This window comes from Balaenoptera physalus, assembly GCF_965194825.1.
Source record: "Balaenoptera physalus genome assembly, chromosome: 4".
Classification (NCBI taxonomy): domain Eukaryota; kingdom Metazoa; phylum Chordata; class Mammalia; order Artiodactyla; family Balaenopteridae; genus Balaenoptera; species Balaenoptera physalus.
This window is the reverse complement of record NC_138891.1, coordinates 12,547,768-12,573,603: the sequence shown is the minus strand read 5'-3', so window position 1 is coordinate 12,573,603 and position 25,836 is coordinate 12,547,768. Positions and strand designations below refer to the sequence as shown.

Here is a 25,836-nt window from a genome sequence, read left to right as displayed (position 1 = left end):
TTCCAGGCTCTCGCCAGAGAAACAGAAGCCCTTGTTCTAATTCATGTATTCTATTCCAGGTATGTAATAAAGGTTCATGAATGTGTCTAAGGCATTCAGTTTGCATTCCAAAGTGTTTTTCCAGAGGCGGTTGGAATCTTGCTCACAGCACCCTAATTTTTCCCATGGCTAGTGTCTTTAGGATTAGTTATTCTGGCTAAAGAAAGTGCACACAGGTTTCTTTCTTTTTCTTTTTTTCCCTGTCTTACTTTGGATCTTCCTTCTCTTAAGTAGTATCGTAAAATGGTAGTCTCGGTGAAAAAGCTGGTTAAATTGGTGACATTCGTGGATGTGGAATAAGCCTTTTTTTTTTTTCCTTCTTCTTCTCTTGTTTCTTCCTTCTGCTGTTGCACCAATCATGTTTACTTTCCATGTAAGCAAGGGGAAAAAAAGTAGTGAAAAGTGGAAAAGTAGGAGAGCATATTCCGCAGGACTGAAGGAAGGTATGGGCATAAAATATCTTGGAGACGAGAAAAATGATAAAATCCTCATGGAGGTGCCAGGGATTGAACCCAGGGCCTCATACATGCAAAGCATGGGCTCTACCACTGAGCTACACCCCCAAGTGACAGTTGCCTCTTTTTTTTGGTATGTTAGGAAATATACCCATTTTCTGTATTCTTTGGTAAAGCTATTTCCTTTTGTCAGAAAATTTATTCAGTTAACTCCACTATTTCTACAATTTTTAAATTAGACTTTTTTTGGTGGATTGCTATGCTCAAGAATAGTAAATTCTAAACCCAAATTGTTACCATTCCTGCTCTTAGTTTCTTCTCAGCTGGGTCAGTCCTCTCCAAGACCTTCTCACCTGGGCCAAAAGACTATGACAGAGTAGATGGAAGCGTATAAAACAAAGAAACCAGCTCACTGGAAATTATCACCCGGAAACAGAAAACTGATTCCACATTAACAAAAATTAATCCATTTCTCAGAATCTTTGAAGATTATTCAAGAATGAATGAAAAGAAGAGAAAAAATAAGGGACTCTAAGAAATTAAAAAAAAATTTTTCTGTTATTTTCTGAGCTGTGTCAGAGGAGCAGAGAGGCTTTCCAATGAATCCCTATCATTTCTCTTCGGTGTCTCTCCTCCTACCATCCCACACCACCAGGAACTGGATGCAAACATCATACGTGGAAGACATTCCAAACTTTTTGGGTGGATAAATATATTGGACAACGAGACAGCAACACTTTCGAAGACTGAAATGTTCTAAAAAATTGATTGAAAACAATCTCCGTTTTGAAAAATGAGTGTCAGGGAAGCTCACTCCTAAGGAGCTGAAATAGCTCAGTTGGGAGAGCGTTAGACTGAAGATCTAAAGGTCCCTGGTTCAATCCCGGGTTTCAGCATGTTAAGTGTTTTAGTCAGCATCCATGAGGAGGAGCAATTCTGGTAACCCCTACCAGAAAGGTCTACCTTTGCATCCTTGAAACTTCAATCTTTTTTTTGTTTTGTTTTTTTGGTCATGCCACATGGCAGTGGAAGCTACCAGTGTAATCTTAACCACTGGACCACTAGGGAAGTCCTGAACCTCCCATCTTTGAATTTGGGTCTTGTGATTGATGTCCAATGAGCTTGGCACATGAACAAAGGAAATGTCTGGCATTCATTGCTTCTCCCATGTGTGTGCAGCGATTGCAATGCCCAATGAATTTTGATGTGCAAGATAAAAATGAATAGTAAAATTCATTCTTATAATTACAAAACAAAAAAAAAGACTGCCCTTACTGATCTCACCAGAATTCCCACAGCAATTATTATATGGATGAGTAGTAGGACAGGGTTCTTACTTCCCCTCACCATTGGCATTTTTTCCTCTCCTTACATGTGGTGGGGTGAATAATTTGCATAGTAGATCCTGCAGGTTATTCTAAACAAGGTCGCCCATTTTAGCAAAGGAAAGATGTGTTTGGCTTGGAGATGCTTGTGATAGGCTTGAATAATGGCATCCAAAAGATGTCTACACATTAATCCACAAAACTGTGAATATGTTCCCTTATATGGCAGGTGTGATTAAGTTAAGGACATTGAGATGTGGAGATTATCCTGGATTATCCTGGTGGGCCCTATATAATCACCAGCATCTTTATAAGAGGCCGGTGGGAGGTCAGAGAGGAAAGATGCTACATATGGCTGGCTTTGAAGATGAAGGGAGGGACCATGAGTCAAAGAATGGAGGCAGGTTTTAGAAGCTGGTAAATGCAAGGAAACAGATTCTCCTCTGAAGCCTCCAGAAGAAATGCAGCCTTGATTTTAGACTTCTGATTTCCAGAACTATAAAATAGTAATTTTGTTTTGCTTAAAGCCACTAACTTTGCACTAATTTGCTACAGTAGCAAAAGGAAAAGAATACAACGCTCTATACCAAAGACTTTCTCCAGTTAGAACATGGAAAGTTCAGAGGACTTGACCTTGCAGAAGACGCCTAGAGTGAACCATAGCATAAGTAGATGGCACTTTTTTTTAAAGAAAGATTTGGCATCATCCTCTGGACTCTGTTTTGTGATCAACTAAGAACGAGATCATTTGCCATCTGGTCATGAGTTGTACCTGCAGGTGTTTCCAAACATAGCAGCGAATTTTTTCCTTAGAACATACTTGAAGAGTTCCTATTTTTCTCTTGTGCCATTCCTTCCATTGTTTTTGTTGTCTGTTCCCTAAATCTTTTATTTACATTTTTACGTATTTATATAATAGTACTTAAAACTACCATGTATCACAAGACTTCTGTGATCAGGCATGGCCAAAGCATTCACATGCATTCATTCATTTAATCTCCACAATAACCTTTGGAAGTATTTACTGCAATTTTACCCATTTTACAGATGAGGAAACTGAGGCATGGAGAGAATAAGTAACTTTCCCAAAGTGGCACAGCTTTACAGTGAGCCATGGTTCAAAACCAGGTCTTGAGCCTAACTGCTCATAACAATGAACTTCCTCAGGGCCAAGACCCAGTGTTATTCTTGCTTTTACCTCCCCGACTCCCACCCTGCCATGCCTAGCCCATTTATTGAGCTCCTGTTATTGCTAGCACTGTGGTAAACACTTCCACATATATGACTTCATATCATCTCTACTAGAACCTCAAGTGTCTTGTCCAAGGCCCTACAAATACTAAAGTGGAAGACCTTTCCAAACCACTATGCTGAGTTACAGACCTGAGAGCACTGGAGTTGGGGCCAAAAGCCTGATTGGAGGCTTAGCTCTTCCACTTACTACTAGTGGTGCAACTTGTGCCAGTCTCTTCATCATTTGGGTATCTGTTACTTCACCTCTAAAATGGGGGTGATCAAACCTACCCTGTAGGCATTTCAAGCTCCTCCTGGATGGGGCTGGTGGCACATCACAGTTGGGAGACAGAGCTGGCTCCCCAAAAGGCAGCAGCAGGTGCCTGAGGCTGGCTGATGGAGCAGAGCACTGGAGGGCACTCTACCCTTTCTCCAGTGAAGCTCAGCTCTGGTCCTTCTACCTTGTCTTCTCCAGAAGGAGCCACCATCCAGCTGAAGATGTTAGAGATTACTTCCTCCCTGGGAGCAGTGTCACATCACCTGCCCCAACCCCCGTACCATTCATTCACTAGGTGCAAATGCTGTTTATCCCCCCTCCCCCCCTCAGCCAGGGTCTTGTTGCCACAGGCATTGGCAGCAGCTTACAGAGCCCCACTGTCACGTGGGGATGGGAGCAGGAGGCTAATGCCCTACCTGACCCTTTCCTTCACCATGGTTCCAAACACCTATCCAGGCACTGAAGGAAATTTGAAGACGAAAGGGCTATGGGACCTTTATGCTTGAGATGAGGGAGAGGGTCCCAGTGCCTGGGAAATAGGCATGCCACCAGTTTCTACTACTTCTGCAACCCAAGGATAAGGAAGAAAGGAAGCAGCCCACAGCAACCTCCAACCTCAACTCCAGGAACCAGGAAAGATTCTCAGCCACCTCCCAAATTATTTAAAACATAATTCAGGAGAGACCGGCCAAGATGGCGGAGTGGAAACAACTTGAGCTCACCTCCTCTCATGGGCACACCAAAATCACAATTATCTGCAGAACAACCATGAAACGATGAAAAAGACCAGAACTTACCAGAAAAGATCTTCTACAGCAAGACACAAGGAAGAAACCACAAAGACGTGAGTAGGAGGTGTAGACTCACAATACAGTCAAGTCCCGTACCCCCAGGCACCAAATTAGCACCAGCACCTGGCCCCGCCCAGCAGCCTGTGGGCACAGGTGCTGGGACCCCTCAGGCTGAGCAACCCCTGATCACCATCAGACAGCCTGCCTACAGACTTCCTGAGCCTACAGCCACCTCTAAACACGGCCCTGCCTACCCTGGGAAATCTTCAAGTACACTTGGATTTGGACTCATGAGCTCAAAGTAGCTCTGCAGTTTTCAGAGGGAACACTCTCTGGACCCTGGTTTTCACATCTGTGAAATAAAAGTGTTGGATGAGGTGATTTGTCTGGACATTGGCAGCTGTGAAATGCCACGTTCTCTGATGATCTCAGTAACTGGTATGCTCTGACAACAAAGGACATCAAGAAGATCCCATTATTATGCTGAAAAAAAAATGATTATTTTGTCTGAAGTTGTCTCTAAATTCCATTTTGGAAATAGGCAGTGTGTGCATTTTTATAGGAATTTGTACTCGTTTCCCTAAAGCACTTGCCAAAGTCACACTCTTGGTTATTGGAAGAATTGAGGGGCGGCCCTCAGTCTCCAGACTCCAAAGCCGGAATGCAGGCCATTTCTACAAGGACGGAAAGAGGTGCCGAAAGGGGACCGAAAGGGCAGGCTCTGCTTCTGTAAAAGTCCTTTGGAGCTTGCTGACTGTTTCAGTTTCAGCCACACTCAGACGTGCGCTCTTGCTGCTGTTCCCATTTTCCACATGAAAGTTGCTAGGGCTCTTTCACACTTTCCTTCTGAATTACTACAACACGGTTTTAGGATTATTCCTATTTCACCTGGAGGCTTTCCTTTAAATGTACAGTGTGTGTGCACACATCTGTTTACAGTTTGCTGAAATCTCAAGTGTGATTCCATAACATCTCGGTTTCTTTTTCCATGGGGGATGGATGTCTCCCTCATTTTAAGCCTAAGTCAGGGCTGCCCAAGGTTTTTCACATCAGGGCACTCATAAAAATGGTATTTGCACAGTGGATGGGGCTACTCCAGATCCTGAGGTGCCTGTCTGGAGACTCCAGCCTTTAGGTACCCCGTCCCAGCCCAGCATCCCTGAGGACTGAGGGCATGACAAGGCCCACATGTTTTCTCTAACATTTTGTTATAAAAAGTTTCAGACATAAATAAAAGTTAAGAGAATTATACAGAGGATAACCATGTACCCACCACCTAAATTCTACCACTAAGATTTTACTTTACTTGCCCTATTATATTTGTATTCATCTATCCACCCTTTATCCAGCCATCATATTTTGTGATGTAATGCGATGTAAGTTGCAGATGCCAGCATCCTTCACCCTAAACTTTTCAGCACACATAGTATTAGTAACTAGAGCTTCAATATTTATTTTTTTTAAGATGAAGCTTATGTACTGTGAAATGCACTAATCTTTCTTTTAACCATTTTTTAAAAATTGAATTGTACTTAATTTACAATGTTGTGTTAGTTTCAGGTATACAGAAAAGAGATTCAGTTATACATATATGTGTGTATACATATTCTTTTTCAGATTCTTTTCTATTATTACAAGGTTATTACAAGATATTGAGTATATTCCTTGTGCTATGTAGTAGGTCCTTGTTGTTTATCTATTTTATATATAGTAGTGTGTATATGCAAATCCCAAACTTCTAATTTATCCCTCCTCCTGGTCCCCGTTTTCCCCTGGGTAACTATAAATTTGTTTTCTGTGTCTGTGATGAAGTGTACTAATCTTAACTGGCAAACCCATACACTCGTGTAACCCAAACCTCTATCAAGATAAAGAGCATTGCATCACCCAGGAAGTTCCCTACTGCACTTTCCAGTCCATCCCCACGCCCACCACCCCACCTCACCCCTACAGGTCAGTTTTGGATGTTCTAGAGTTTCATGTAAATGGAACAATACAGTATGTTCTCTCTCAGCCCAGCTTTCACTCAGTGTGTTTTTGACATTCATACATGTGGTTGCATGGAATCTGTAATCCCCTTTTACTAACAAGTAAACCACACTGCATAAATGCACCATGGTTTGTTTAACTGTTCCTCTGTTGATGGACCCTGGGCTGCTCCACTTTTCCATTCTCTCTCATGATATCTACCACTCAGATACATTTCATGCTCCAGCAGATCCATTCCTGGAAGACTGTGTGAAAAGAGTGCTCTGGTATATCAAGCCCAGTTTGCCCACTGGCTTGGGCTGGGGTTTGGTTTCTCCAGGGGCAGTTTGCACACTGGTGAGCCGTGCATGGGACACGATGGTGGCCTTGTCATGCCCTCAGTCCTCAAGGATGCTGGGCTGGGACGGGGTACCTAAAGGCTGGAGTCTTGACTGTATTGTGAGTCTGCACCTCCTACCCACGTCCTTGTGGTTCCTTCCTTGTGTCTTGCTGTAGAAGATCTTTTCTGGTAAGTTCTGGTCTTTTTCATCGTTTCATGGTTGTTCTGCAGATAATTGTGATTTTGGTGTGCCCATGAGAGGAGGTGAGCTCAAGTTGTTTCCACTCCGCCATCTTGGCTGGTCTCTCCTGAATTACATTTTAAATAATTTGGGAGGTGGCTGAGAATCTTTCCTGGTTACTGGAGTTGAGGTTGGAATTTGCTCTGGTCTGCTTCCTTTCTTCCTTACCCTTGGGTTGCAGAAGTAGTAGAAACTGGTGGTATGTCTATTTCCCAGGCACTGGGACCCTCTCCCTCATCTCAAGGATAAAGGTCCCATAGCCCTTTTGTCTAAGAGATTTATTCCAGTGACCTCATTTAACAGATGAGGAAACTGAGGCCCAGTGAGTAAGAGACTTGCCCTGGGTCACACAGCTAGCTAGTGGCAGGCGAGGCCTAAAACTGTCAGGCTGAGAACCCTCTTGGTTCTATCATTAGGAAAGGTTTTTGCCTCAAATCAAAGCATTGCTATCGAATGCATTTTAGAATCTTGGACTTTTAGTTCTAATAATGTATTTCTGCAAATGGTAATCTTTGGTATCTCCTGAAGCAATTAGTTCAAACATTTTTTTTTAATATTTATTTATGTGGCTGCTTCGGGTCTTAGTTGCGGTATACAAGCTCTTCATTGCTCACACTGGCTTCTCTCTAGTTGCAGTGGGCGAGCTCCAGAGCGCACGGGCTCAGTAGTTGTGGCGTGTGGGCTTAGTTGCCCTGCAGCATGTGGGATCTTAGTTCCCCAACCAGGGGTCGAACCTGTGTCCCCTGCATTGGAAGGCAGATTCTTAACCACTACACCACCAGGGAAGTCCCCAAACATTATTTTTTAAAGTTTGTAGACACTTAAAAAAAAAAAAGAATGAAACGGTAATTTAATTACCGTTTAATTTAATTAAGCAGCTTAATTAAAGTTTTTAGCTATTTATCTACTTATTGCTTTATAATAAAGTGTTTCTGCAATGCCCAACTGCTTTGGCAGAGCATAGAGAAATACAATTATTAATTGCTACTATCATAACCACTTCACAAAGCAGTGAGTACTTAGATCTTCACCCATACTTCCTGGGAGCAAAAGTTTCACAGCAACATTCCTCAAAGACAAGCAACTTCAGAGTAAAATATTCATATGAATCATCAAGAGCTATTATTAAACTCTTTTCAGAGTTTCTGAGTCATTGCCTAAAAGAATATTTAACTTGGGTTTAATTTGAGGAGAAAATAGGGGGCTCAAATTTAACATTTTTCTTCTGCCTTAAAAAGCACTGGTCCTTGACCCTGTTTCCTGGTCCTGCCCTCCCCATCACTCCTTCTAGGAGAGGAGTGGTACTCACAGGCACGCTGACTGCTCTGTAAAATGAGATGTGTGCGCAGGCCTTTTCCTAACTCTGACAAAGTAGCGCTCTGACCACCTTGCCAACTCCCTCCACCCAGAGCCTCCCTAGAAAAGCTGTAGAAGCAGGTGCAGTAGTGCATCTGAAAAACTATCAACAACACCTCCAAAGTGTGAGATGCCCCTGGGGAGAAGGCAGACTGTCTAGGCTGGTGTGATGGGGGAGACAGCGGGAGGGCAGAGCAGACAGAGGGTATGGGCAGAGAGAGGATTCTAAATTCTCTTCCCTCTCCATGGCCTGGCCTTGGATGAATCAGAGCAGCCTCTTGGCCGCAGAAACCTGCAGCATCAGTGCAGGCGGCCAGTGCTGTCAGGGTACGTAGAAGTACCACAGAAGCCCTGCTGGTGCGAGGAGCTGATGAAAACTGGACCGGCAGCTGATACTTAGCATCCGCTCACTCACCTCTCCCACCTCAAGCTCCCCAGGATGACGGATTCTAACCTAGGAAACCCCTGCTCACAGGAGGTGCCTGGCAGCACGGTACCGAATGTTGTAGTCTGCGGGGTTCTGTGGGGTCCAAAGTGGTCTGCCCAGGGGCTCGTCCCTTCCCTTCTTCTTAAACTCCCGTGGAGGGATCTGGCTCTTCCTCAAAACCAGAGAGGATAGCTTAAAACAGGAACATGAGTTCCCAGGGTGAAATAACCTTGCACCTAAAGACGACAAACGGAACAGCAGACGTTGATTGGAACTCACCAGGCAAGAGCTTAAATAAACACAATAAATATTCTCTAAAGGGCTGGAGGGTGGAGAAGAGGCGAGATGGTGGCCAAAGGGCACGAACTTCCAGTTACAAGATGAATAAGTTCCAGGGAGCTAGTGTGCAGCACGGTGACTACAGTTAACAACACTGGAGGTTGTATACAATGGAAGTTGCTCTGAGATCTTAAATGTCCTCACAACAACAGCAACAGAAACGGTGGTTATGGGAGGTGAAAGAGGTGAGAACTAAGTGATCAAGAAAAACCAAGTCCTATCAGGTCGTTAGAGCAGAAATGCCTAAAGGCAACCACTGCTGGGCTTTTCCATGGCAGAGCCAATAAAATCCTGTGTACGTGTGCGCACGCGCACACTCCAGACAGCTTGAATTAGGTTTCTGTCTCCCGGAAACAAGGACCTAAGAGAGGACGCGGGAGGGGGCGTAGCTTTGCCGCTTTGTGATGCAATGAACAGAGTGACTTCAGAAAGAGCCCCTTTCCGAAGGCGTTAGTTACTTTAGCTAATAATTCACTGGCTAAAGCCCCTAGTCTTCTTATCCATTCTTGACTTGGCAGTCCCCATAATCTTGCTGAAATAATACAAAAATGTGTACTCTTTAGAATACATATATATTTTGATTCCATCTATACAAAGCTCTGGAAAATAAAAACTAATCTCTACTGACAGAACGCAGATCAGCAGTCGTCTGGGGCTCTGAGTGAGGCAGGGAGGGAGGATTTAAAAAGGGGCAGGAGAAAATGCTTGGGGTGATGGACATGTTCACTCTCCTGATGGTGTTTATGGTTTCAGCAGGATATATGTGTGTGGAAACTCACCCAAACGCATACTTTTTTTTTTTTTTTAGTATTAGGGTCTTCTTGTCTCAAAGTATATATATATATATGTATATATATATATATATATATACATTTTTTTTAAACATCTTCATTGGAGTATAATTGCTTTACAATGGTGTGTTAGTTTCTGCTTTATAACAAAGTGAATCAATTATACATATACCAAACGTATACTTTAAATACGTGTAGTTTATTGTATGGCAATTATATCGCAATAAAGCTTTAAAAAAGAAAACAAAATAAAAACGTATTGGCAAAACAAAAAGCAAATTGGATAATGTCGCCCTATTTAACACCCTGCAGTGGTCTCCCAATTCTCTCAGGGCAAAACCCAGTCTGTAACGGGGTTTGGAAGGCTTTCCTGATCTGCCCCTGCCCAGTCACAGCTCTTACCATGTCCAACCTCTCAAGTGGGGCCCCGGACATCCTGGATTCCTCCCAATTTCTGGGTCCACTCCAAGCATGTGCAACCTTCTGCTTCTTGGAACATCTCCCCATGTCCACTCCTGCACGCGCACACACACGTTTACCTGGATACTTGCTTTAGGCTACTGCTCATACATCCCCTCCTTGACACTTTCACGGAGCATCTCCCCACCCCCACGACTGCTCGGAGCCTTCCTATGTACTCCATTGTACACAAGGCTTTCCACAGCTTAGCACGTATGACTCTGTCTCCTAAGTGCCTTTTTACTTCTCTGAAGCCCCTCATCATCCTGTGAGATATTCTGAGGGTCTGTCTTATAAATCATAGCTCTGGTGCCCTGAACACTGTCCAGAATATGATATGCTTGTTGAATGATTTGATAAATAAATCAATAGGTCATAGACAGTCCAAGAGTATATCTTAACTGCTAAACTTAGAGGAGACTGAGGCCAACCTTGAGAAAGGGGGAGAGTCAGGGTAGCACAGTGATAAGAGCTCGGGCCCCAGTGTTAGGTAGTCTTGGGTTCAGATATCAGCTCTGCCACGTAGTAGTGTAAACACATGGATGTTCCCAAACCTCGCTGTGCCTCAGTCTCCTCCTCTGTTAAATGGGGATGGTGATATCTATTTCATTGGGGTGTTTTGAGGATTAAAGGAGATAATCTGTATAACTTGAGGTCCAAATGTAACTACAACTAAAGAAAATAATATCATAGTCCTTAAGAGAAAAAGGAACTAAATAATAATAGAAGCCAGTCAAATACATGTTCCTGGTATTACCAAAATGAGGAAGCCAGTTTAAGGTCAAGTAGCTGCACAGTAGTTCATTTCCCTCCGATCAGTTTGTGGCTGAGAGCCCGTCACAACAAACTTCTTGCCTGAAAATCTCTATCTCAGGACCTGCTCCCCTGGAAACTGGGCCTGCGACACTAAGTCCAAACACCCATCCCTTGACGCACAGGTCACCCCCATGCACATATGCCCATGCACCACTGGGCAGGCAGTCAATTCAGGACTCTGATGCCTCCCCTGAAGCCAAAACAATGGGGGCAGCTGAGTATCTTGGATCAGAAGAATAGAAGCAAATTCCCACTGCCCTTATGAATCTGAAATGTTGAATCATATTTCAGGGCAAGGAGCCTTTGGGAAAGATGCTCTGAGTTTATTGAAGGACTGGAAGGAAAAGGATATTTAGGGGGAAAATCTGGGAGAGCAGGACACAGACAACTGAGCTTATTCTTGATAAAATGTAAGCTCCTGAAGGGAGGGATTTCTGTCTACTTTGTTCTCTGCTCTGTCTCCTGAAACAGTGTCTGGCATATGGGAGGTGCTCAATCAGTATCAAGTCAATGAATATAGAGTTTGACAGGGCAGGGAAGGAGGCAAAGCTAACAGCAAAATGAAAACTTTAATGCAACTGCCAGAGAAAGAGTGAGGCGGTGAAGCTTGGTGGGTCAGATCCTGAGTTGTGACCACAGGCAGACCTGAGTTCAAGTCAGGCTTCGCAACTTACAGCTCTAGGACAGCTGGCAAATCATTAGCCTCTGCAAACCTGTTTCCTTATCTGTGAAATTGGACTCATATTTAATACAATGACTCTGAAGATTAAATAAAATGATTTAGATTAAGTGCTTGTACAGGGTAGACACACAGTTCTCTGTTCATAAGTGAGCACATTTGGTACACATGTACACACACACACATACACACTCACACAACCTCCAGGGACTTGAGGGGTGACAGTGTTTTACTTCTGGATCCTCCAGAGGAAGGAGTGTGGTGCTTTGTCTGCTTTAAGGATGACAAGAATCAATGCAAAATGTTCTGGCCAAGTAGAGCCTGTGAAATAAACCTGAAAGGCTATACCAGCCCATTAATTTGAGTCTTAACCATATTACTGATTTTAGAGTCACTTAAGCAAATCAATGTTTCGAAACACACTTTGGAGAACAGCCTAATTTGTGAGTAATTTTTTTAAATCGGCCATTTGAGATACTGCTGCTGAGGCCTGACTATTCCACTTTGATTTAGAGCAGAACGCTTGTGCCAGACAGAGGACAGGCCATTTGACTCTTTCTGCCCACGCATTCTAAACAACAAAAGCTAGGACACAAGATTAGCTATGGCCTCCCGTTACCATGGTATATAAGCTACAAAATCCATTTCTGACTCCAGTCTCTAATTGAATGTGGGACGGAACTGGGAAAGCTGCCAAGGAGAGCCAATGGTTTCACATAAATTCTTCAACTATAGGGAACAATACAATACAATACAGGCAGAACAATACAAGTTTCCTTTGTGCTCCCTTTACACTTTGATTGACAAAAGTAATTATGTACTTATTCAGAGGTAATGGTCTGTCTTCCATGGTACCATTATGGGTGGTTTGGACATTGTGGTTTTCTCTCCTCCCTCATTGAATAGCAGCCATGAGATCTGAATAGAACCGACCCTCACTTAATCCTGTTCCCCTGGGCACAGTCGCTGCTTTAGGCCACCCAGGCCAAAGTTCTTGGTTGCCTTTTGACCATAGGGGTTGGTCAGGGCTGGTCAATCATGGCAAAGCTAAGGACTCTTGCTTTGGATACAAATAAGGGAAACCAGCCTTGAGATGGAGCCCTCACTATAGTAGTATAGTGTAGAGAGAGAATAAAACTAAGTCATTGAGCCTTTGGGTCAACTATTCCTGAAATCTACATACTTCTCAGATTTCCAGGTATATGAGCTAAAAAGGTTTAAATTGGATCTTCTGTTACTTACAACTCAAAACTTCATAAATAATATATGCCCATCAGAAAATGAAAAGGTATGTACATTTCCAAAATTATATTTGACTTCTTGCCTTTCATCCCAGACCCAAATTCCTTGCAGTGGCGTGCATAATCAAGGTGGACAGTCTTACATACGCAGAATGATTTTCCTTCACATCAGAAAAATCTATCATTCATTCAATGGGCTTGGTTTATCTGTTAAAATGTATGAAAATAACACTTGCTATAAATAACTTATATCTTAGTGTAATTACAATTAGCTATAATGAATGCACTTGGAGGCCTATCTTGCGGTCTGATAAACTGCCACCAGCTGTCATGCTAGCAGACCTGAAACAATGATTTGTGAGTTTAATTCCCTTAAAATAATATCATGAAACTGAAGCAACATGACCTCTCAACTCACCAGTGTTATCTTTAAAATTTCCATGCAGCCAATACACAAAGATATTTGTTCTGATATTGGACACGGTTTAAAAAAAGTGGATGTTCTATGTTTTTTGAAGGACATAAAGCCCTTCACACTAAGGAGATGAACCATAGAATTTCAGTTATCAGCCAATAGGTGGAAGAGAATTTGAGGAGTGTCCGTTCCATAGGGACCACAAAAACCTTATCACATAACAATCAGCAGGGCTGGTCTTGAGTTCCAAACCTCAATGTAAATACTAGGTCAGCTCATCTCGACTGTACCCATATTTGAAGACTAGGAAGTGTGATGTTGCTATGGTAATAAGTTGCTAGGATACCTCCAAGCAGCCAGTGTAAGCTGACTTTGTTAAACGGTATCACAAGGATTAAGAACTAATACGTGTTTTGATTGGATAGAGTGACTAGAAGTGTTTCTTTGCATTATTTAGGAAGCCAAATAGGGACCTTTGAGATAATTTATCCTAACCTTTTGTTCATTTCACAGATTAATTTATTCAAATATTTATTGAGCACATACTATGTGTCAGGCAGTGTGATAAATAATGGAAGACACAGGGCACCCTTGAGATGTGCACAGGAGATGTGGAGACCAAGACCCAGAGAGACCAGGAAGTTGCCTAATGGACACAAGGCCCCTGGACTTGTACAAGAGTCTTGAATCCCATTCCAGTGCTATTTGCCACAATGTGAAAAAACTTGTTGGAGGGACTTCCCTGGTAGTCCAGTGGTTAAGAATCTGCCTTCCAAGGTAGGGGACGCAGGTTCGATCCCTGATCAGGGAACCAAGATCCCACATGCCACAGGGCAACTAAGCCCATATGCCACAACTACTGAGCCTGCACACCACAACTAGAGAGAAGGTCAGGTGCTGCAATGAAGAGCCCGCGTGCTGCAATGAAGATCCCGCGTGCTGCAGCTAAGACCTGACACAGCCAAATAAATAAATTTAAAAAATTATTTTTCAAAAAAAAAAGAAAAATCTTGGACAAAAATTAATATGAATTAATATTCAAAATGAGCTTCTACTGGCTTGCTCAGCTTTCATAAGAGAAAAGACTTTTCAAGAAGCATGCATTCAATAAGCATTTTACTGAGTGCTTACTGGGCCTACTCTATTGTAACATGCCAGATGCTGGGGAAACACAGTCATGTTCTAGTAGGGCCAAAAGAAAATCAAAGGAAGAATTCTGGCCAGTGGGATGGTTCTGTTGTGGAGGCATGCTCAAGTTGCCATGGCAGCCCAAATGAGGGGAATGAAAGCTGCCCTAAAGGGGTGATGAGCTTTGAAGGACAAGCTTTGAAGAACAAGTAGGCATTAAGGAGGCTTGGGGCAAGCAGGCCTTTCCAGGAACGGACTCCATGTGATGTAATTAATATGTTACTACAGTGAGGACTGGCATTTTCTCAGCAGTGCCTGAGGGCAGGTGCCTGATACCTATGGGGACCACGTGTTCAGTTTAAACAGTCAACAACTTTGTCCCAAAAAGTTGGAGCCATTTCAACCAACCATATTCTAGATTGGGAAATGGGGTATTGAAGCCAATATTTGAACAGATCTTAAAGTACATGGTGCTGGAGTCAGTATGAATGGTTCAAGTGGTTGAGTTATTCTGCCCGAAACATTTGTCCCAATCACAGACCCAGCACTGTTTTAACTCCTTCCTTAACACCAGATCCATAAAGGCTTTGCTTCCCCTTGTGCCCGCCTCCTCCAGGCTGCCTGTCCTACACCGTTAGCCCTTGTCTCTGGAGACAGTTTCGTGTCCACTGTGATCTCCTCCCTGCTTGGCTGGGCCCTCTCTTTCACAGGAGACTTGGGGCTGGTCTGGTCATCGATGGCACCGACAGGCAGAGGCACTCACCCTCCCAAGCCTTGCACCCTGAACCTCCATTCTGTTCCATGTTGGGGAGGCCTCCACCAGCATCCTGCCCCACCCGCCCGGCCACATTGTCCGGTCTCCAGCACCTCACCTCTTGCTTCCAAGCTCAGCGCTGCCCGTCCTGGTCTCTGCCTGGTGCTTTGGGCAGTGGCGGATGAGCCAGACCAGCCAGTCGTTGGCCTTTCTGACCCCTGTCTCTCAGCCCCCACTGCATGCTGTGCCCTATTTCTTAGAAGTCACTTAGGACTCCAGATGCCTCCAGGGTGAGAAATGAGCTTCTCCCCTCCTGCATTTCACCCACTGTAAGACATCATTGACTGCTACATGCATTATTATTTTATGTACTTCTAAGAAAGAAAAATTCTGCCATTAAGCCATAACACGATGTTTTCTTATCACTTCATTTTCTAAAAATTTCTATATATTGAAGATTTTTTTACTTCATTAGACATGGTTTTTATCATAGATCACTCTTGTGCATACACGGGAAATACACCCAAAGTAAAGTGATTTAAATATTCCTAAAACTTCTGCAGAGTGTTCAACTCTTTTGAATCATTTTTCAACTTGAGGTGTTAGGTGTTTGTGTTTTTCTACAAAACATCGACCTCTGTGCCATCAAGAGCAACATTTCTTAAGAGTTCTCCACCTGAGTCTCTGGGATTTCCTCCCAAGCTGCTGAAATTCATCCCACAGGTTTTCAGGCCATGTGCAGCAGGTGACGACCATGTCAGGACCACCACCTGGCATGAGTTGTAAGACCTATCCTGACTTCAGAGAGTTTAATGTCTGTCTTAGAATAATGGAAACAAGGGGACGTCAGACCTGCTGTTCCCCACACACGACCACCGCTGCAAAACTCACCAGGGAAAAGCCCAGGACCTGAACTTGTCTACCTCAGTCTTTTGACACGGCACCACCCTGCGTGCATCTCCAGAGATGTCTAAGCTGTGACTGGCTCTTCCTGGCGGCCTCGTTCCTGGCAGCCCCACCCCAGTGGGAGAAGGATGAGCTTCAAAGCCGGCACCACAGCAGGACCTGTGTTCAAGGACTCTGAATTCAAACCTGTCAAATTCATGCCTGGATCCCTCTGAAGAGTTCCTGGAGTGAGTGGTGTGCTGAGGCAGGGTAGGCCTGCAAGGAGGGTTCTCACACCCAATACCCTCTTTTATAATCAACACTTCTAGACACCAAAGATGGCTGCAAATACATCTGTCCCACCTGATCTTCTAGAACTTGGTCACTCCTTTATCCAGAGATGGAGCCCAGCCTCCCCACCCCTCGAATCTATGTGAGTTTTGTTGTTTGTGACCAACGGAACATGGCAGAAATGAAGTTGACTTCTGAGGCTGATTCAGACAAGGCCGTGCAACTTCCATCTTGCTTTCTGGAGCCCTGACGGCCAGGTAAGCAGTCTGACCACCCTGAGGTGACCACTCTGAGGAGCCCAAGCCAGTTACCATGAAAAAGCCTGAGACTGCGTGGCAGGAGACAGGCCTGGCCGGCCTGCAGCTGCTCAAGTCCAGCCTGGATCTGACCCCAGCCATGAAGGATAAAGGAACTGCTGTTACTCTAAGCCACTACATTTGGGGATGGTTTGTTACATGACCATAGCAGATGGAACCCACCTTTGAGGATGGGGTGTCATTCCCACGGGGAATGACTGGCCTAGAGTCATTAAATCCTCCACGTGACCACCAAGAACAGCGTCTCCAGGGAAAGGCTTGGAGCGCCGAGACCACTGGTTTGGCCACTTCCTGCTCACAGAGCTTCAATTACCTTCTCCATGCCCTCTTCTCCTCTTCATCACCCTGAAGTCTTAGGATGGAAAATTTAGATACCTTACCATCTATCACATAAGCAAGGAACAACTTGAGCTAGCTCTAGAAGCTGGAAAAAGGTCAAATGGATGACAGATAATTCTCTATTTAGTTACACCCTGGCCTTGGCTTTGGGGCTCCATCCTGGCATCGGGGGCTGCATGGGGTGTGAGGTGGTGACAGACCTTGCCTGCCTTGCTCCATGCCGATAGCGAGGGCGTCCAGGCCTCCACACTCGGCCGGACTAGTCTCCGTGAGACATGAATTTCATACAACTTGGGGAATGTTCTTTAGGAAAAATAGAAACCAAATTTAGAAAAAACGAAACCAAAGGGAATATCGATATAGGATGTAAAAGCACAACCAATAACAACTTTAAAAAGCTGAAAAATACCACAAACATGACAAAATCCAGGGAAAAAAAACCCCATAAAATTATGATGAGTTAATTACCTGACGTGATTTTATGGTATTCTTTCCTACTTTGGGGGGTTGCATACTCTTTTATTCCATTTTATACTATCATTTTCTATATAGTATGAAGTAGATTAACCTAGTCCAGAAGGTCAGGACCAGAGACTGATTCCCTTAGGAAGTGACATTAAAAATAAGAAAGAATGAGAGTTAGTGAGGCAAAAGGTGCATGTGGGAGGGGGAGCTGGGGCAGGGGTGGAGGGTCAGTGGCCTGGGGAAGGGGATGAGGGTTGCCCTGCAGTGAGCCTGAGGTCAAAGTTGCTTTCTCAGCTCTGGTGGGTCAGAGGATGAGAAACTAAAGGGGAGGTGATCAAAATGCAGGGGAAACGCCTGCGTGGAATATTATGCAGCCATTAAAAGGGATCCTGTGGGGGCTACGTAGCAGCATGGAGCAACACTTTGGCTGCAAATTGCAGGCATGAGTTTCTACACAAAAGCACAGCCACGTGAAGAATTATGGAATCTCATGAACAAGATCCCTATTGGAACAAAGAGGAAGTTTGAGTCTCTAGCCTTTTTTTCCACCTGTGCTAGGCATGGGTTGTTTGTGCTACACAGCATCCCTGCCCCCTCCCTCGGGGGTCTGCTATATCCCCAGATCTCCTCTCTGCTCCCCCAGCCACCACGAGGGCGGAGGAGCCTGGCCTGGTCAGTCAACTGCATAGTCCTAGTGCCAGCAGGGAGGGCCCAGGTGAGCATGTGACCACACCTGGCCACTCAAGCTCCACCGTGACTTTCTCATTTGGGGCTGAAGAACTTCAGTCCTCCAACTCAACAAACTACCCAACATTCTTCCTAGGACGGGTCCCATGTCTGCCCTGAATCTTTTCCTTTTTTCTTTAGATTCATTTGGGTTGGGTTTCTGTAAACTCAAAAGAAAAAAGCAATTTCCTTTTTATTTTTTTAACTGGTCATTTTAAAAACAAAATACGTACACATTGTAGAAGGTTCAGGCAATATGAAAAAGTATAAAGAAGAAAGTTTATGTGTCTCTCCCTGTCATTTATTTCCAGTTTTATCACGTTGTGCTCAGAGAGTGTGATGTGTACTCTGTCATTTCAGAGGTGGTACAAGACTGGAGAGGATTTACTGAGATTTTCTAACGCCCAATAGATGAGTAATTTGGTAAATGTTTCCTGGGTCCTTAAAGGTAGATTCTCTGCTTCAATCAACAGAGTTCAGGATTTATCTTTCATTTTGCTGACGTTTGTGCCTAAGTTTTTTGTTTGGAGTCTGGAGATAATATAATAGTATCTCTACCTGATATAGTTGGGTTGTCACATATGTTAACACATGCAAAGAGCTTACTAAGAATAGTGCCCACAGCACAGTAAGCACTGCCAGAATATTTGTTGCCATCATCATCGTTATTATATATCCTAGATCCTGTACTTAAACGTTGACATTTTATCTGCCAAGGACTGAGTTTGTGGTCTCCCAATACTGTTGTGTTGACTTCTCCTTGCATTTTCCATAGATATCCTGTATATAATCTGAAATTCATGCGGTCATTGTGGATAAACTCTTGATCAATTAAAGAAAGCTAATACAGATCTAGCCCCTTAAACCCTTTCCTTGGGGCTGCCAGCTGTTTGTGTCTTATCCCATCTTTCCTCTTATTCCCCGGTCCACGTATTCCTTAAATTCCCTGAGCAAAGCCTGCTTCTGTTGGGGAATCAGTCTTCTAGAGAATGCTCTTTATCATTTACAGCCAGCGTTCACGTCCCTTTCATGAACAGACCGCATGTTGTTATTTCCTGTTTATTTCAGTGAATTGGAGGCGATCCTTCCACTCCTTTGCCCTCAACAAGCACATGGCTCACTCACCTGCTCGCCCCTCCCTGTTACCTGGCCTCTGCCTACATCCCCACCTGGAACCAGTCCTGGACCGCAGGAAGTTGGGAATGGATCAGTCTGTTCTTTAGTGGCCAGGAGAGGCTGGGGGGCTGGGTCTGTGGGTAATAGCCGTCCTCCCGGGGCTTTTCCAAGGGCTGTTTTATAATTACTGAAAACCCCACCAGGGTCATCTGAGAAGAAAGAGAGAAGTCCTTGCCACTGCATCCCCTGGGAATGCCTGTGGAGGGTAACAGGCCCCGGGGGGTAGGAGGGGGCTGCGCTCATATGCGCATCAGGGCGAGCAGAGCACTTGGCAGGGGTGGGGCGGGGATGGGGGAGAAGGCCCCAGAAGGCAGCTTCATCTCTCTGCCTCTGGCCTCTACCAGGCTGCCTTTACCTGGAGGGAACGTGAACTTCCATGTTCCTGCCTCTTGCAGAGTTAGGGGGCGAGGCCATGTGGTTTCTTTTCCTGGGAGTTTTCTGTGGCCTTAAGTCCACGGTGGGTGTTTCTCTTTCCTCTGCCCTGCCCATGCCCTGTCCTTCCTCCTCAGAAGTGAACGTGTTTTAAATATAACCCCCCACCTCCTGCTCACTGCCTGTCCCTGAGGAGGGCCAAGGTACAGCGTTTGTTAGCTGGGCTCAGATTCTGTCGCCATTCACTAATTTCGTCAGATAAAATTTCTCTGTTTTTTTTCTCATGTTCATTTGTCTGTGTGGAGGGGACGGTTTGGAGAAAAAAGTTTTCTGTGCAATAAACCAAAGTCATAGGACCCCCGCCTTCCCTCATCTGCACGTCTGCCCTGGTCTGGTTTACTCAGCAGCCTTTGGCCTGAGTAACTGTGAAGGTGGCGGCCACTCTCCTCAAATGTTTCTGCTCAAAGCAGCAGCTTTGCCAGAAATTCGATAACCAAGGAGACTCTGGCTCCGGACAGCATGGGGCCCAAAAGTGTGAATTCAGCACCAGCCGCCGCAGCTGCAAGGAAAAAGCAGAGAACTGAGAAGTGCGAGCATCTTGCTGACTCTGCTGAGAAAGGCAGAAATAGGTGTTTGGGGGGATGCAGCCGGGGCCACTCACCTCCCATGAAGCAAAATGCGAGAGGGGCCAGCATCAGGTGGAGACCGTGCTGGGTAAGTGCTGCCTGCTTTACCCGCCCCACAGGAACCACAAACCCAGCGGCTCAGAGGAGGAAGAGGTCAGGTGCTGGCTGAGTCACCACCGCAGTTAATGGGGTCAAGGATTCCACGGAGCTGCCCGGCTTCTCTCTCCCCTTGATGACTGGTTTCTCCAGGCCAAGCGGTTTCCTCATACTGCCGCAGGAAGGTACTGGATAAGAGGGGAGAGACCAGAGGCAGGTGTGCCATCACCTCCCTGCCTGCCTGCAGATGGGAAGATGAGGCAGGCGAAACGAACACAAGCCACAGAAAGATGAACACTCTAGGGGGGCTGGCTGAGACGGCACCCTCTCACTGGGAGAGTGCGTGTGGGGGTGATACAGGGGATCCACGGGCTGTCCCCCTCAACAATCCCCAGAGCCAAAAAATAAGAAGATTTAGTATAAACAAAAAGGCAAGCTGACGACTGCACTGCCAGGAGGCTCTGACGTGCCGGGACAGCCCAGCAGTAAGATGCAGTCTGTAAGGGCTGTGAAGCAATGTGCGCGGCTGGGCCCCGGGCCGGGTCTGCACAGGCCCAGCTCCAGGTAAAGTAAGAGGTGCCATCACTCTGATCCCGCTCGGCCACAGGGTCCTTGCCTCCTCACAGGGATGAGCGAGGGCTGCGGGACACACAGCACAGATGGAGCGGGTGCAAGCTGTGCCCTGGGAGGCTCTCAGGCATCCCTTCCCCCGGCCTGCCTACCTGGGGAGCTGACGGAGGGTCAGGGCCAGGTTAGGAGACAAAGGACAGAGTTGGCCACCTCTCCAGGCACCTACCTGATCTCCACAGCTGCTCCCACCCCCACTGCTTCAAAGGCCAAGAGCTGCCACCCGTCCCCACCCACCCCTTCTTCACAGCCCTCTCGCCCAGGGCTCCTGCCCTGTCAACACCCTCCTTCCCCTCCTGGAGCCTCGCTGAGGACTTGGCTAGTAGCTCACACCACCTTCTCCAGCAGCCGTCAGTTTCTGGCTTCATCACATGGACCTTGACTTTCCCATGATGGCTCCACCTCAGCTTCAGAAACACCCTCTCTGGCTCAGGTACCCCTCCCCACCCACCGCAGCCCATGCTGGAGTCCGACCTCACCAAGACCTCCAGTTCACTAACCCCTCCGGGGTCACCTCCTGCCTTCAATTCCCGTCTTATTCAGGTTAAACCTTACACCCCACAGTCCAGCATTACGTCTCCTCTAATCTCAGCCCCCTTGCCCCTCCTCCCTTGTGCTCCTCTGGGAAAGGTCCAGCTCTGCCTCAGTGACCTCGTCCCACCTGAACGCAGCTGTGGGGGAAACACGTGTGTGTGTGTGTACACCGTCCCCCCCAAGATGTGGTACATCTGAGCACCTAGATCCTGGTCTCACAGCTCAGCCCCGCCTGCCCTTCTGCGTTTCTGTAATCGACTTGCTTTCCCAGGTGCGGATGAAGGACTGTCTCACGCCCTCTGACAGCATCTTCCACCCACGTCCAGCCGACGGTCTCACTTCCTTTCACCAGGAAGAGATTACAGCTCCTTCAGCCCACCACTAATTGAGCCCCTCCTCCTCTATACTTTCCCCTCCTCTTCTTGAGCCCATTGTGTTGCAGGACTGGCTGTCCTCCTCTCAGAGGGCTCAGCCCGCCTCCTTTTTTACGACTGTGCCCCTTCAGGAACCCTCTCTCCACTCTCCACCTTGACTGTTCCCATCGACACCCAGGCTCTCCCACTGCAAACCCTCCCTGACCTGACAGCCCTCTCCACTTCTCGCCCCATTTCTCACACCCTCTGGACCCGCTTCTCACTGTCCACCCCACCACCACCTACTCACTCAACCAACGCCCACCCCTTCCTGAAACGGCTCCCCTCCAGGTCATCCAAGACTCCACGCTAAGAAATCCAAGAGACAGTTCTGCCCTCCTTTCACCGAAACGCTCATGAGAGCTTGGCATGTCCACCCTCTTCAAGCAGCTTCCTCTCAACTCCTTGTCCTCCTGAACGTGTCCTGCTCCCCCCACCAGACTTTCAGGGCATAGGGCCCTGTCCTGAGTCTTCTTCTCTTTTCTCTCTCCCTGGATGACCCCATCCAGTCTGAAGTATTGCCACACCATTTTTATGTGGATGACTCACAAATTTAGGTCGCAACACCTCCAAAATGACCTTGATTCCATCCCCTCCAAAAGCCTGTGTGGTCTCCCTTCCAGCTTTGCCAGGCTTTCCCTTCATCCGTAAGTTGAACACCTTAGGGCACCAGCTGAAAAGTCACCCTTGAGTCCTCTCTCTCCTCACCCCACCCTCTAGCCAGCCCATCAGAGGGCCTGTCAATGCCGCCACCACCATCTCTCAAGGGCTCCCACTTCTCTCCACCTCCTCTGCCATCCAGGCCCAGATCAGCACCACCTCCCACTTCCCCTCCTACCCGCTTCCAGTCCATGCTCCACACACCTTACCCCGACCATGGCCTGTAAGGCTCTGTACCATCTGGCTCCTGCTTCACCTCCCCTTGCTTACTTTAGTCTAATTACACTGGCCTTTTGTTGCAAATTCTCTGCTTCCCCTTACCCCCCGCTGCCACCCCCAATTGAGAAATGGAGTCTCACTCCCTACCTTTGCTCTGGGACAATTTGCCAAGATTCGTTCCCAGAGCCTTAACACGTGCTCCTCCCTGGAACACCCAGAATCCTCTCCCCACACTCCTCCCTGGCTGTCCTTTCCATCCTTCAGCCTAAATGCTCTTCACAAAGGCCCTTCTGGACCACCTCAACTAAAAGTGAAAGATACCAAGGTGGGACCTGTAGCAATCCTTTATTTCCTTCTTAACACGGACATAAATAAAACAAGTAAATAAGCATCATAATTTAATTAATCTTATCTTCCTTTCTAGAGCAGTGGTTGGCAAACTGTGGCCCACAGGCTGGCCACATCCCTTTTTAAATGGTTTTATTGGAACACAGCCACACCCACTGATTTATGTATTGTCCACTGCTACTTCTGACTTGGCAGAGTTACGCAGTTGCTACAAACACCGTGTGCCCCACCAAACCTAAAATATTTACCATTTGGCCCTTTAAGAAAAAGTTTCCTGGCCGCACGGAGAGCAGTCTATGGCTCTCACATCGCTAGATCACCAATATCTCATACAGCTAATTTGTTGAAGGAATTGAAGGGCTTTGAGGCCCGGCTATAAGCCCTTCTTTACTGGAAGACTCTTTTTTGTTGGGGCAGGTCTAGATCAGGGCCACTGGGCCAGCTCCCTTTACTGTCCCCAGAGTCTAAGGGATCCCAAGTGAAAGCCCTGGAGGAAATGCACCAGAACCCAGGAGTCTCGAGTCCAAGGTCAGTCCAAGGAGGCCAAACCTTTTCCTCACCCCTTCTACCCAGTTTCAGAAGAGGGCAGGGGGTAGGTTAGGGCCCTCTACCACCCTTTCTGGGGGATACTGCTCTGGCCAACCCCCAGGCAAGGATGCAACTACTTTCAGGGGGAAAACGGGTCCTCTGCTTCTCTGTCCTCCCCAACAACCATGGGCTGGGCTAGACCCTGGGAACAGCCATGTAGGAGTGTGGGGAGAGACCCTCCCTGGTTCAGAAGCTCCTCCCCAGCAAGGAGATGGGTATGGCGACAAGCTACGCCCCACACGTGCCACTTCCTGCTTAAACTGGACATGGCGAGGGATGGGGGAGGCATCAGCTTATGTGTGAGTGCGTGTCTGGGGGTCACTAGGCTGTGTGTGTGCACATGTACAGGGAAGAGGCAGGCTCTGTGAATCTGTCAGGGCGCCCAGGATGAGCTGCGGACTTTTGCCACTGATGCCATGAGTCACCACGGTCTGCTCAGAACACACTACATACCTTTCCCTTTTAATCTGTTATCATCTATCAGGCCTAGGCCCAGAGGAGAAAACATCCCCTTTTTCCTCCCTCCCTCCCCAGTACAAAGCCCCTGATCTCAGGCAGGTTCCATGGGTTCGTGGAGGGCAGCCTCTAGGGACGAGCTGAGAACTTAAGGCGTGCGAAAGAGCCAGGTTCCAGCAGTCCGAGGTTCTGGAGGGCTTCCAGCAGCTGTTCCCGTGCATTTCCAATAAAGGTATTCTCCAGGAAGGCAGGCAGGCCTCCCACACCATCCCGCAGGGTGTACAGGGGCACCCGTACCAGGCCCAGCACCTGGAAAATAAAGGAGACATGAGACTCTGGAAACGCAGGGAGCTCGTCCCAGCCAGATCTTTCTAGATCAGAGGTCTCACCCCTTTATCAGTCCAGCAGAACCAGGCCTGAGGATGCACACCTCTGTGGCCCTAGAGGGCCCAGGTCTTTGCAGACAAATGACCCAGGTCATGCTCTCCAGCTCCGCAAAAGCTAACCCTTCCCACATCACTGTAGTGGCTCCTGCCTCCGGGATGCACCCTGGGCCCTACGCCAGTAGTCCTCAAAATGCGGTCCCCGGAGCAGCCGCATCAGCACCATTTAGGAACTTTTGAAACATGCAGTTCTCAGGTCCTTCTACCCCTCCCCCACTGAGCTGGCAATTCTGGGAGTGGGGCCAGTAATCAGTTTTAATAAGCCTCCCAGATGATTCTGATACCCGCCAAAGTTTGAGAACCATCGCCATACACAATGTCCCCCTCTCCCCTCGCCTAAGTGCCAGGGTTTTCCCACAAAACATCAGGCCACTTCTACGCAAGAAAAACAGGGGACTAAGGTGCAATGCCTGCCACTACCAAGGGGGAGTAGAAGAGTAACTTGGGTGGGTGTGTTCTACAAAGACAACTGTAGAGGCTTGTGAAGTGGGGAGGGGGTTAGATCTCTGCAGGGAGACCAGGTTGGCTGCAACTAGTCACCCAGACCCCAACTACACGAGGAAACTTCGGGACAGGCCTTCGGGAGCTGGAGGACGCGGGGTGGGCTCCTGGGCTGGCCCCACCTCCAGCCCGTGGTCCCGGGCGCGCGGCGCGCCCATCTCCACCGCAGTCAGCTGCTCCAGGGTCAGGCACTTTGCGTAGAAGTGCGCCACGACGCGCGGCCGGGACCCGGCGTGCGAGCTGCGGTAATCGGCACGCTCCACGCGGAAAGAGGCCGTGGCCTCGCCCAGTTCCTCGCCCAGCTCGCGGTTCAGCCCGGCCTCCAGGCTGCCGTCCCGCAAGTCCACGAAGCCGCCGGGGAAGCCCAGGCGCCCGTCAAAGCGCATCTGCATCTGCGGGAGAGGGAAGCGGAGATGGCCGGGGGCGCCCAAGGCGGCGTGGCCGCGGGGCGGGGGCGGGCGGTGGCCGGGCGCGCCCCTTCCTCACCAGCACGGCGTAGCGCAGCGGGATGCGGCCGAAGAGCAGCCCCGGGTCCGGCGCGTAGAGCAGCGCGTGGCACGCGTGCCGCCAGCCCGGCCCCAGCTGCAAGGCCTCCGCCAACTCCAGCCTGCGCATCCCGGCCATGACCGGACCTCCCCGCTCGGCTGTCCAGGGGGCCGACGTGGGTAGCGGGCGGGGCG

The 25,836-nt window shown here is 47.4% G+C and overlaps 1 protein-coding gene across 1 annotated transcript; it reads right to left on the bottom strand.

The window, feature by feature from the left end:
* Window positions 1–23,149: 23,149 nt before the first annotated feature.
* NUDT16 (nudix hydrolase 16) lies at window positions 23,150–25,836 on the bottom strand. Its single transcript, XM_082459144.1, has 3 exons — window positions 25,643–25,836; window positions 25,279–25,548; window positions 23,150–24,521 (listed from the first exon to the last, which is right to left on the bottom strand). The coding sequence occupies exons 1-3, from the start codon at window positions 25,778–25,780 to the stop codon at window positions 24,342–24,344; spliced, it is 588 nt and encodes a 195-aa protein (XP_082315270.1). The 5' UTR covers window positions 25,781–25,836; the 3' UTR covers window positions 23,150–24,341.